Below are 12,705 nucleotides of genomic sequence, written 5' to 3'. Positions count from 1 at the left end.
ATTAAATGATGGTCGCTCATCTGCCTTTTATATTTGCTGAGTTGGAGGTAGACGTGAAAACTTTAATACATTATTTTATTTTATTTTTAAGAAAAATCTAACTAGTATTCTAAAACATTGAGTAAGAAATTAAAAAAAATTAATTCCTTAAACAATGTTCTAAAAATAAAAGTTAGCAAGTAGTAGTGGTACCTTAATTTCTTCTAAAAAAATACTTTTTTTTCCTTTAATTATAAGATTTTTTTAATTAATTCACATTTCTTAAGAAAAATATTTAGTTTAGTTAATCAGGTTAAAATTTGTCAATTATTTATATTAAAATTTTAAAATTATCCTTATCTTATTACTGTTTGAATAGAGAAAAATTAAGTAAAGGTATATGAGAAAAAATAATTAATAATCTAAAAATTAAAAAATTTCTTATAAAAAGAAAAAAAAAATATAAGTAAGAAAGGAAGTTGTACCTTAATTAGTTTATTATTCCTAGTCCTGTATACTAGTACTGATTTTTAAGGTTGCGGTCAACAGATTGCAACCTCTCATGTGCACGTTTACATTTGTCCCTATCAATATGCATTTGTGAAGGGCCCAATAATCTTATTAGACAATATTGTGTTGGGCGCCGAACTTACGAGTTATGTCTTGTAAGAGTCAAAAGTGTTTTGTGAATCTTTAGAATTGTCCAGGCAGCCTCAAAGCATTTGGTATTTCTTGGAATTTTCTGAAGGATGTATTTTCAAAGATCATCTTGGTTAGTCCAAAATTGGGTTAATCTAATAATGCAGCGCGTAGCTACTGTGAGATATCAATCTATTATCAGTTATCTATATTATAAGTAAGGGTATGAGTATCTACTGATGGCACCTACAAATTATCACTTAAGTGAACAGTAGTTGTTGTTTTGTTCATTTTTATTCTCTTCTATATTTTAAACTTAATTTTAATTTTTTCCTAAAGTTTTTTAAGTTTTTAATTTTAGTCCTTGAATAACATTTTGACCGCAAGAAAATGAACCCGTAAGAAAATTATCTCTACATCATCATTTATTGGTGTTATTTAATGACAAGAAATTTGGGGAGTAACACCAATCAAAATTTTGTTGAGGAATTAAAAGTAAAAACTTAAAAAAATTCAAAAATAAAAAATATAATTAATCCTTTATTTTATATTTGAGACTAATTTTTAATAATAAAAATAAATGAGAAAATTTTAAAGGAATAAAAGTATGTGATTCAATTCCATTTGAGGATTATCCGCTATAGCAATTGATATGGACTACTATTGTATGATATAATTCACATTTCTTTTAGAAAGAACAATAGAAGTTGATATATATGTTTCATTTTCACAATACATGAATGGTAGATACTTAGCATCAAGAAGAAGAGAAAAGTATCACATTTTGTACTTCTCATTCAATAGACAAAACATCTTACAAATTAATATGAAAATTTCTGGAGTCATTATTAATGCTTCCCTTAACATGTTACTCATGCATATGGCCTAGCTTTTCCCTCCTGCCATTACATTCTCTCCCTTTAAAACCAAATTGAATATCGGCGATCTAATTTCTTTTGGGTCACCTTGCTCCCAACATCAGATAGGCATCTAAATTCAATATTTTCACGATTATCTCCTTTTATGGGACTACCACCAATAATCTTTGAGCAAATTTCACTTAGAAGCCCTTTTGGTTTTTCCATGTCTTCATCCTCATCAGAATCAATCAAAATGTTATTCTCTTCACCTGCAAAACGCTTCCAAACATGGTTTTTGGTCACATTAATATTCTTTGGTGGGAGGACTATATTAATATTACCATCATTTGCTATGGAGGTTGGTGAGTGGTGTTTGTTTAGCTGATCATTGGAATCAAATGTGTAAGCAGGGGTACTTGTGGTGGAAAATGAATAGAAAGATGAAGATCCTTGTGACGCTTCAGATGATAAAGACCAAGGTGATGATGATGATGATGATGATGAAGTTGGAGAGTTGAATGAACTTCCAAAGCCTTGTATTTCATTTGTTATTTTGAGAGCCTTCAAACGTGCTTCTATGAGAGCTTCTTCATCCTGTAAAAGCTTGAGTATTTGCTCTGACAGTTTTAGCATTCTTGACCCCCAGTTAAACCTGAAATAAATAATGAAAATCGAAATCATGACTTATAAGAAATTTAAATTATACTGTAAAGAAATATATGAAAATCAACTAGCTCCAATGTTTTCAATTTATTATTTCATGGCAAGGTAATCCAACTACTCATAAACGATAACTATGCAGCATCATTTTCTGCTTTATATTGATGCTCGGACACAACTTGTGCTGGACTTTTCTTGATTAATGAATTTTGACTTTGGCTTTGGAAAAAAAAATCCAACTACACACATAAGAAGAATATAAGCATCAGAACTGTTACCTCTCTTCTCTTCTATGTGGTTAGATTAGTTTGAAATATAAGCATCATTAAATCAATATCAATATTGAAGAATATTAAAATATTTTCCCTACAGACATTTAAAACCTTACATGGCCATTTTTCTACCTAACACCTTGACATTTTTGTAACTCTTCTTGTCTTTCAGTTTCCACCCTAATATGCATTTTCATTATCTCTCAACTTTTAACCTCTGTTGTAAAATAAACTTTTTTAAACAAAAATAAACAAATTATTTTACCATATTGAATGTGATTTACCACAAACTAATGGCTTTTGATTTAAAGTTTACCCTTTTTCATCAATATGAGTAAAAATTCCTAGTTCTTCAATAACTTCTGCATCACATTGAAATTCTGGAGCAAACTCTCGAGGACCATGGGTCAACAAGAATTCCAGAAGAACTAGTGCTTTGTAAGATTGCCTCCATTGATCCCAATCAATGTTATACAACCTGCACTTTAAATGATATAGTACTGGTAAACAACCAAAGGATATAAACTCTAGCTAGAGGAATGGCACATCTATAACTTGAAATATATAATAACGCTAGCTTAAAAATTTAGGCAAATAGGGTGCCAATGAATAAGCATACCTTCTGTGAAGAACATCAACAATCCTCCAATATTCATCTATGTCAAATGATGCCTCGGCAATTCTAGTCATAGTTTTGGCATCAGGGCTGCAATCATCCTTATTTGTTGCTTCCTCAGCCAGCCTAATGACATAGTATTATATGTTAATGCCCCTTAATTAATCCCATAGCTGCCTAGTCTTTCAAAAACCATGAATATGAATTAACCATATAAGAGTTAAATTTATTTAATTACTAGTAATTTGGGTGAGTACAACATATACAATATTATCAATAAATTGTACATTACTTTGTTTATACACATACACGCAAGCACTTACATTTCTGCTTCAGTAACATCAGTAAACGTCATCCTAGCAGATTTGAACTTTTCTTGTAGGAAAGTTGATGTCTGCTTTTTTATTTGTCCTAGGAATAAGCTACCCATTACTACTTAGATCAAACTTTCAAGTGGTAATTGTTTGTGAATATAGTTCTCTTAACAAATGAACTATATCCTTTTGGTTAATAAAATATCATACTCTCAATGGCGAATAAAAGAGGATAAACCATGGAAGTGAATTAATTGCTGGCTATAAGAACATTAATTCATGGATAGCCTAAATTATAGCTCAGACAATGCAGGAAAAATGCTCATTGGTGAAAGAAAAAAAGAGGAGAGGAAACGAGAAAAAAGAGAATGGGCCAATATTAATAATAGAAAGTTGACCGGATATAGCTAGCCTATGATTCTATGAATTTGCCTATAGCCAAATTTTTTTACATAAAATTGCCTGTACTGAAAACTAGGATCTTCACACAATAACGACCATTAAGATTCACACTTCTGTTGATACTAATTTGCCCTATGATCTATCCTTTTCTTCCCTGGGTTAATCAATCCCTTCCCAAGGTAAAATCATTGAAAACACATTTTTCATGAATAGTTTTTCATTTTGTGTATCATCTAACACCAATATGGTTAAACTTTGACAATAATATGGGGAACAAGTCTGGAGAACAATATCTAGACAAGTATAATGCTCTAAATCTATAGCAGACTCCCTTGTTGGCTTGATCAAAATTCCAAACCTCGTTCACCAAGTCAAACTTCCTTTAAATTTAATCGGAAAAACCACTAATATACAAATCATGCTTCCATTTTTTCCATTACTACACAAAATCATTAAAAAAATTATGTAAGTTCTTAATGCACTCATAATAAACTCATTGGTGTTAAAGGATATATACCAGGTTATAAAATAAGTCTACAATGAAGTATCTAGATAAGTGATACACTTGTGACTCACAACTATTTATTGATAGATATATTATTAAAAAATGGGTTAAATAATCTTTTTTGGTTTTTTATCATATTTGTTTGATTCATTTTGATCTTTATTTTTTTAAAAGTTCTTTTTAGTCATTTATCTTTTTAATCAATTTAAAATAGTCCTTTTGTCAACTTATAATTAACATCTTTAATGAGATAAAAAAAAGATAATAACAGCTGCAAATCGCTGCTACAAACTGTAAGTTTCTTCTTTCACCTCTTCTCCCTCTGCACCCTTCTCCTTCCTCCTCGCTCTGTTGCCTGACGGTGTACCAGTGTAAAAAACCAAACCAGATAAAAAAAAAAAAAACAAATGCAGTCATGCAAATGATTTTTTAGGCTCCATTCATAGACTCGCATCACATTGAAATAATGGGGTTTATAAAAAACAGAAATCAAAGTTGATTTCTGTCACCAGGCATTACACGCTATATTCTCTAGCATTACAAGCTAAGGAGATGCAAAATTGAAGTCAGACCCTTGCCCCATAAATAAACTTCGTAAGCACATATTTACTAAGGTTAAACACTTAAGCCTCCAGTGGAATCTATTAAAAAATCATCAAAATTTTCATTTTAAACACCACCAATGCCAGCCATTAACGTCATGATACCAAACACAAAACACAGTTCAATTTTGTGATCAAAGAGCACTTGAATGAAATACAATCACCTTCAAACGATTTTTTTAGGCTCCATTCTATAGATTCACTTGCCAGTGTGGAGGAAGAAGAGGCGGATTGAAAAAAGAAAGGAGAAACCACAGTACGGAGGGAGAAGAGGCAGATTGAAAAAAGAAAGGAGGAAGGATGAGGGAGTAGAAGAAGAAGAAGATTCCAGTTTGTAGCGGTTTTTTCTGCTAATATCTTTATCTCAACTTTAGGTTGATAGAAGGATGATTTTGATTTAATTTAAAAAATAAAAGATAAAAATAAAGGATGAAAATAATTTTTTTAAGAAAATAAAGAATAAAATTAAACTAAAGAAATAAAATAAAAAACCAAAAACGCATTTAGCCTACAAAATTCAAGGGCTAAGTTTTTCCACATACTCGAATGTGATTTTAAATTAATAACAACAGGATTAAATTATAATTTTTCCTAATTTTTAAACTTTATAATTTTGATCCTTCGGTTAATTTTTATACCTCGACTAATATATTATTGCTGTCGACCATCTATTTATATGACTTGACATATTTAAAATAAATTTATTAAAACATAAATATTATTATTGTTACTTTAAGTAAAAAAAAAAAAAGAAATTGTCCGGACTCCATATCCTTCTTCCCCCTTTCTGTTTTGTTCTTCTCCTACCCCCAAACTTTTTCATTTTATTTTTCCACTATTTCCAAAACCTTAATCTTTTGCATAGATGAACTTGCCACTTAGCCCGGGCCAGATCCACCCCTGATGTCACGCTCTCTTTGTCGGTATTGCAAATGATACCGAAATTTCTTTAACTTTTCTTTGTTTTTTGAATTAATGTTGACTTAATTAATTAAAATTAAACAATAATCACGTTTTTATTTTAATAAATTCATCTTAAACGTGTAAAGTCATCTGAATAAACAATCAACACCAATAATATAACGATCAACGCATAAAAATTAACAAATGGACCAAAATTGTAGAGTTTAAAAATTTAAAAAAAAAATCAAATATTACAATAAAAATTTAAGAAAACTAAATCATAAATTAAAAAAAAACCAAAATTATGATTTAACTAAACCAAAAACTCAACATTTTTACTCTTCATGAATATTTTTTATTTTTTATATCACCGACTTATTTAAGTCAAAATCAAAATTACAAAGTGAGATTTCTTTATTATAATCATATTTTTTTATCAACAAAACTTAAATTCAAAATTTTATTTAAGACGATGAAATTGGATATCACTCATACACACGCTTTGGCTGTCATAATTTAAAATATTAAATAAAAAAGAGCATGCAATATTGTTTACCCCAAAACAATATATAGGATGAATTTTTCTGGCATGCAATTCCAAACACGTCTTGAATGTGCCAAAGAGATCCTAAAGTGTCTATTAACCATTAGATTTGTTTGATTTCAAATCAGTGGTTCAAAATTTTTCTTTTTTCTTTTATTCTCTTGTTCTGTGTCTTTACCAGATTTACCCCTCATTTCTTCCCTCTTCCTGTCTCCGTCGTGCCTACTCCATCCTCAGTCTCCTAACTGTGCATCGGTAACCCTCCATGGATTCATCTTCCTCTTTCTTACCCCATCGGCGCTGTGACCACCGTGTGCCACCGTGGGACGACGGTGTTTCATTTTTTTCCGATGGCTGGATGAACAGAATTAAGCATCAAAACATAGATAAATCGCAGAAAATTAAACCAAATCTCAACCTCTGAAAAAAAAAACAGAAGCCTTAATCTTCCTTCCCCCTTTCTTTCTCTCATTTCTTTTTCATTTTTATTTTCCTTCTTCTCCAGACAACACACCACAACAATAACAACAAGAGATCTGGATCTCAAAATGCAACAGAAAGAAAAATCGAAATATCGAAACGCCTCCAGATCTGGATCTTGTGACGATGTTCTGCAGTTGGGTTGGATCTTGGTCGACGACGCATCAAATTTCAGGGCAATCGGGTGCGATTTGTGCAACGACGGACAACGCTGTGAGTGGCACACCAAACTTTGAAGAGAGTGAGGCCACAGCCACCATGGAGAGAAGAGGAGAGAAAAAAGAATAAAGGCTGAATTGTGAAAGAGAAGGAAAAAAGGGGGGGAAAATCAAACGGTAAAAGCTTTCTCTGGCACGTGCAAGACTTGTTTCACTCTTACACGTTAGAATCCGTCAGCAAATTAATATTCACTTAAGAAAAAGGAACATATGAGGTAAACAAAAATTAATAAGACTTAAATATATTTGTTTTTGAGATGTTGTTATTTAAGTGATGATGTGTTTTTTTTAATTATATATATATTTTGTGGTAACATATTATGATTTAATTAACGATAAAAATTTAAAATAAAAGTTTTAATATATTATAAATTTAAAATATATTTAAGTCAATTAATAATTAAAAAACAAAAATTGACATTTTTTCTTCTTCACAATTCTTTGCATCATTATTTAGCATTTGTAAATAATTAATTGGGAACAATAAATTTTAAATTTTGAACTCATCTTTGGTTTAAATCATAAATATCTTGAATTTGGAGATTATTTATGCTTGTGTGTGACCACGTCTCAATTATGATTGTAATTATAATTTAAACCTTGAATAAAAGTTAAAATTAAGATTCATCCAAGAGAAAAGACAAATTGCAAAGAATACTTCATTTATAAAAATAAAAAAAAACACAAATGAACACTTTCTATTCAATAAAAAAGTTTCTCATTCTCTATAACTTTAACATTTTTAAGCCAAAATGAGAATCAATGCAACAACACTTTTAATACATGACTCAACATAAAGATAAATTCATAGCAAAAACTAATAGCTAATATTGCCCATAAAAATAAACTCTTAATCGAAGACACAATTTTACTCTAAGCTAAAAACATACATGATATGGTAGTTTTTATAACCACCAACATCATAAATAACTCACAATAACACTGAATTAAGAAATAATCCTTTAAAGCTCTGATTGAAAACTCAATTGTTGTTGATGGGTTTATCCAGTAGATCGATATATGGCTTAGTTCCATCAATTGGAGAAACCTCCATCTCCATTTGGTGGATTGCTGGTGGAGCAAGCAATTGAGCCATTTCAACATTATTATTGACAAATTGTGTAGCCTGTGGCTCTGGTGGACCTTGAAGTGGTTGTGAAGCAGCAACATTATGCTGGATAGCACAAGGAAATAGGTTTGCTCTATATTGAGGCATGACCATAGGTTGTTGTGGTGGTGCCTGGAAATTCCTGTTGACAAAGTTTCTTGTTTCCTGCATCACCATTGGCCTGGGAAAATTGGGCTGCAAAGGGTTGGGAATCATTTCTCTTTGAGAGTTGGCATGACTTGATGAAAATAGATTTCTAATGGCAGGGTTTTCTAGAGTAAAATGAGACTCAAAATGGGCTTTGAGTGCTTGGTAGCTAGGGAAAACATGGTTGCACAATCTACACCTAAAACCATTTTGGTTGTTCTGGTGAGGGTCTTGTCCAGAGTTGAAAAAACTTGGCTGATTGCTATTGTTAAAAATGTTGTTCATATTCATGGGCATGATTTTTTGAAGAAAATAATTCACAAAAAAGCAAAGCATGAGTACCTCAGGCACTCAAATAGATACATTTATATGAAAAAAAATGTTTAAACACATTAATTGCATAAATGAGCATTTTAAAAATATTGATTACTTTAATAATAATTTAATTAATGTTTTTTAAAATATTTATTACATTTCTAAATAAGAAAAAATAATTGTATAAAAAGTAAATGCTAAGATAAGAAAAATAAATTAAGAAGAAAATAATATTTATCATATTAATTTTTTATTTTTACATTAAGTGCATAAGATAAAAAAAAGTCAAACATTACTGACATAATAATTTTTTTATAAGGAATGTTTAGAGTAAATCTTGATAAAGTTATTTCTTTCAATAACATTAATTATGTACATACTAAGTTTTATTAATTCAATTGTTAAGTTAAGAATTCTTATTGAGTAGGTCAACCCTATAAGTTTCTATAAAAAAAGTAAACAAAATTTAATTCTTTATTAAATGAATTCAATTAAACATATAAGCATGATCAATATATAAGTAAATATTGTCAATAATATTAGATAACTACGAATGTGAGATTTATTTTAAACTTTACATGTACGATTGTTAAATTAATATCAAAATATTCAATGATTGAATTAATTTAGTTTGATATATATAAAGAGTTATTGAAAGGAATAACTTTAACAAGAATTACTCTCAAAATAAATTATTTTTTCTCATTCTTATTTAATAATAAATTCTTTTTAAACTCAAATATTGCACTGTTTACTCTTTGCCATACGCATGCATGATAAAATCTGTTACTATTCAATTGAAATTACAAACATTTACTTAATACTTTAAATAATTAAAAAAATATTTAATAAGGTGTAAAATAAAGTTAATTAAAGTAATATTATAACTTCTTACCATACTTTGTTGTTAATATTCAATCATTTTACACAGAAATATTAAATGACAAAATAAATATATTATATTTTACTAATATAAAAGCATTTAATATTTCTTCCAATGAATAAAAAGATAAATATGATAATGTTAAATTATTATTCAATTAATATTTACTATAAACACTATAAGTGGAAAAGGAAAAATAAATAAATAATTTATTGGAGTGATAACATCGCTCTATCATTTGCTTTGTCACTAATTAACTTTCTAAAACATAATGTCAAGTTTGGGAATATACTATCCTTCAAAAAGAATAAATTTATTAATTGGGATTCTTTCTTAATTATTATCTTTCCCTAATTTCATTATTATATTTCACTTCATTTTTTTGTAATTATTTAATTATTTATAGTTAGTTAATGTATCAATTAGTTAATAAAAAATATACAAAATATTCCATATCAATAAGATTTGTCTATAATTACTATAGTATTTTTGGCATGTAAAAATCTAGGATAAATTTAGCTGGATTCATGTCTTCTAATATTTTATAATAATAATAATAATAATAATAATAGCAATAATAATCCCTTTTTATATACTAGTCACATTTTATTTTTTTTCTTCTTTTTTGATAGGTTATTAAGTTTTTATTTTTATTTTTGAGTCATAAATGGGATTTAAATTTTTTCAAAGCAATAAATATTTGGTTTATCCATAATTAGATAAACCTTTTGGCATAAAACAATTTAAAGAAAGATTTAATCAAATTGCGGATCTTCTACAATTAAAGTATAGAAAACAAAATCTTTTATTGTATGTATGAAAAAAAAGAATTCAATAAATATTTTCTCTTTTAATTACTCATTTGGTACAAAAACTTATATTTCAACTCTATACCTTTTTTTTCAAACTTCTTTTATTGTGTAAGATTTAGCAACTAAAAATTATTCCTTTAAGTTCTTGTACATATGCTATTTTTAATTCTTTTACTTCCTATAAATTTAGACATTAAGAACTAAAAGTGATGAAAAATATATATAAGAATTAAAGGGGATTAAAATTATTTCCTTTAAAAAATAAGTAATACGTGTATGTGTATCTTTCTTTTTTAAAAAATAACATGTGTAGAGACTTAAATGAACAGTTTTTTTAGGAGGTGATCTGATAATTAATAAAAATTATTTAAGAGTGAAATTAATAGATATTTTATATCAATATCATGAGTAAAAAAAAAGAATAATTTTTAAATAATAAGAACTAAAACGTAAAGTTTATACAAATATAAAAATTAAATGAATAATTATTTTTTTTAATTTTTAACACAAATATAATTTTAGAAACGCAAACTCAAAATTATTATTTTCCATAGTATTCATCAAATATCATATAATCATTATAGTTTAATCAAAAATGTTTTTAGTTCTTGTAGACTTGTACTTTTGGTTAAATTTAATTTTTAGTCCTTTAATTTTTTAAATTATATGAATTTATTCATTTTTCATGTTTAAACTTAAAATTTAGTGACTATTTTTGGCTGAAACAAAATTGGAGGAAGGTCTAAATTTACATGTTTTCTAAATCTAAAAAAAAAATCAGTTTAATAGAACAAGACTGGAATCATATTTAACAAAAAACATAAGGACAAAAATATATTTTTCCCTTTAATTTATATGAAAATGCCAAATATTAGTAGGCTATATATGTAATGTGTCAAACTTAAACCTAAAAATCAATTAACAAAATGTTATTTTTTAAAATATAAATACACTTAATTGGTCACACTTTCACACTCCCTCTTTATATTTTTACCCCTACTTGCAAAATAAATTGTAAAGAAAATATTATATAGTCAGCATATTACTCATGTAATGATATGATTGGATAAGATAATTTACCTTCTTTATTTTTAATTACTTATAAGTTTAATTGTATTTTTGGTTTCTTGGTATTATAATTATGTAATTTTAGTTTCTTATATTCTAATTGCACAAATTAGGTTCTGAATCTATTGTAATCATATGATTTTAGTTTATGTCAATTTGTATGTTAGTTTTGACATATTGTACTAGCATGACACTAAATATTAACATGACAACTGAAGTTTTATCCGACACATGCTAACCTAGCTTGATTATTGTTTTAACCTCTTGTAATTCTAATATCAAAGAGACCAAAAGCGTAATTAAATCGAATAAACATATATGCATACTAGTTGTTGTCATCAACCTATAATTATAATGTAAAAAAAATCTGTTAAATATTTAATAAAAGATTGATGGAGGGATTAAAATTCCATAATCGTGATACTAAAAAATATAATTTGCACTATTAAAACCTTGAGGACAAAAATCAAAGAATTACTATAGATTATTGATAAAAAAAATTAAGCCTTACTTATATAATCAATTAATATTTAATATTATGTGCATATCTCGTGCATTGTATGTGTGATTTTAAAATTAAAAAATACACTTAAAATGTATAAATTAAGTAACAAATATTTTAAATAATGATAAGAGATGTATCATTAATTTAAAAGAATTTAAAATTAAAAAATCATCAATTATTTAAGTAGATTAAGATATTATGTAACTTTAAAATAAGTATTAATTATTGGATTAATATTCTTTTCATCTTTGCAAAACTTTCTTGTTCGTAATTGATTAAAATTTATTATAAGAGAAATAATCTATTTTGATGGGTCATTCTCCTCATTTAATGAATCTTTCTTAATTTAAAAATTTCAATCAATTACAAAGATAATGTTAAAAGAATGTTGCTAGCATTCCTAGTAAAGAAAATATTAGCATTTAAGGATATGTTCGATAAAACTAATTAGTAACCGAAAGTTGGAAGCTAATAATTGAAAAACTATTATTAAATTATAAGTGTTTGATAAAATTAATCATTGAAGTAGTTAAAAAATATAAAATAACAGAAAAAATCACAAAATCATGATTTATTTTTAAAAAGTAACAAGAAAAAATGAATAAACATATTAAGAATAAAAGTAGAAGAAAATATAAAAAATTAAAAATTATAAGAAACGCTAGAAGCTTCTAAGAGCATCTTTTTTCCCACTCGAGTAGATGATATGACGTTGCTTATATAAGTAACTTACACTTAACAAATTTATATAATAAATAACATATTTTTCTAGCATTATAGGACTTGCAAATTAAGTTAAATACTCATTTTAACATCTGCGTTAAAATGAATTTTCGTGTAGAGTGCTTGAAGTTACATGGAATTGAAAGACTT

At 27.3% G+C, this 12,705-nt stretch overlaps 1 protein-coding gene across 1 annotated transcript; it reads right to left on the bottom strand.

The window, feature by feature from the left end:
- Positions 1 to 1,360: 1,360 nt before the first annotated feature.
- Positions 1,361 to 3,525, bottom strand: LOC114371783 (epsin-3-like). Its single transcript, XM_028329123.1, has 4 exons — positions 3,350 to 3,525; positions 3,030 to 3,152; positions 2,727 to 2,888; positions 1,361 to 2,130 (listed from the first exon to the last, which is right to left on the bottom strand). Exons 1-4 carry the CDS (start codon positions 3,454 to 3,456, stop codon positions 1,539 to 1,541), a joined length of 984 nt encoding a protein of 327 aa, XP_028184924.1. The 5' UTR covers positions 3,457 to 3,525; the 3' UTR covers positions 1,361 to 1,538.
- Positions 3,526 to 12,705: the final 9,180 nt, after the last annotated feature.

This window comes from Glycine soja, chromosome 10, assembly GCF_004193775.1.
Source record: "Glycine soja cultivar W05 chromosome 10, ASM419377v2, whole genome shotgun sequence".
NCBI classification, from domain to species: domain Eukaryota; kingdom Viridiplantae; phylum Streptophyta; class Magnoliopsida; order Fabales; family Fabaceae; genus Glycine; species Glycine soja.
The sequence above is the reverse complement of the archived record's forward strand: the minus strand, read 5'-3'. Positions and strand labels throughout refer to the sequence as shown.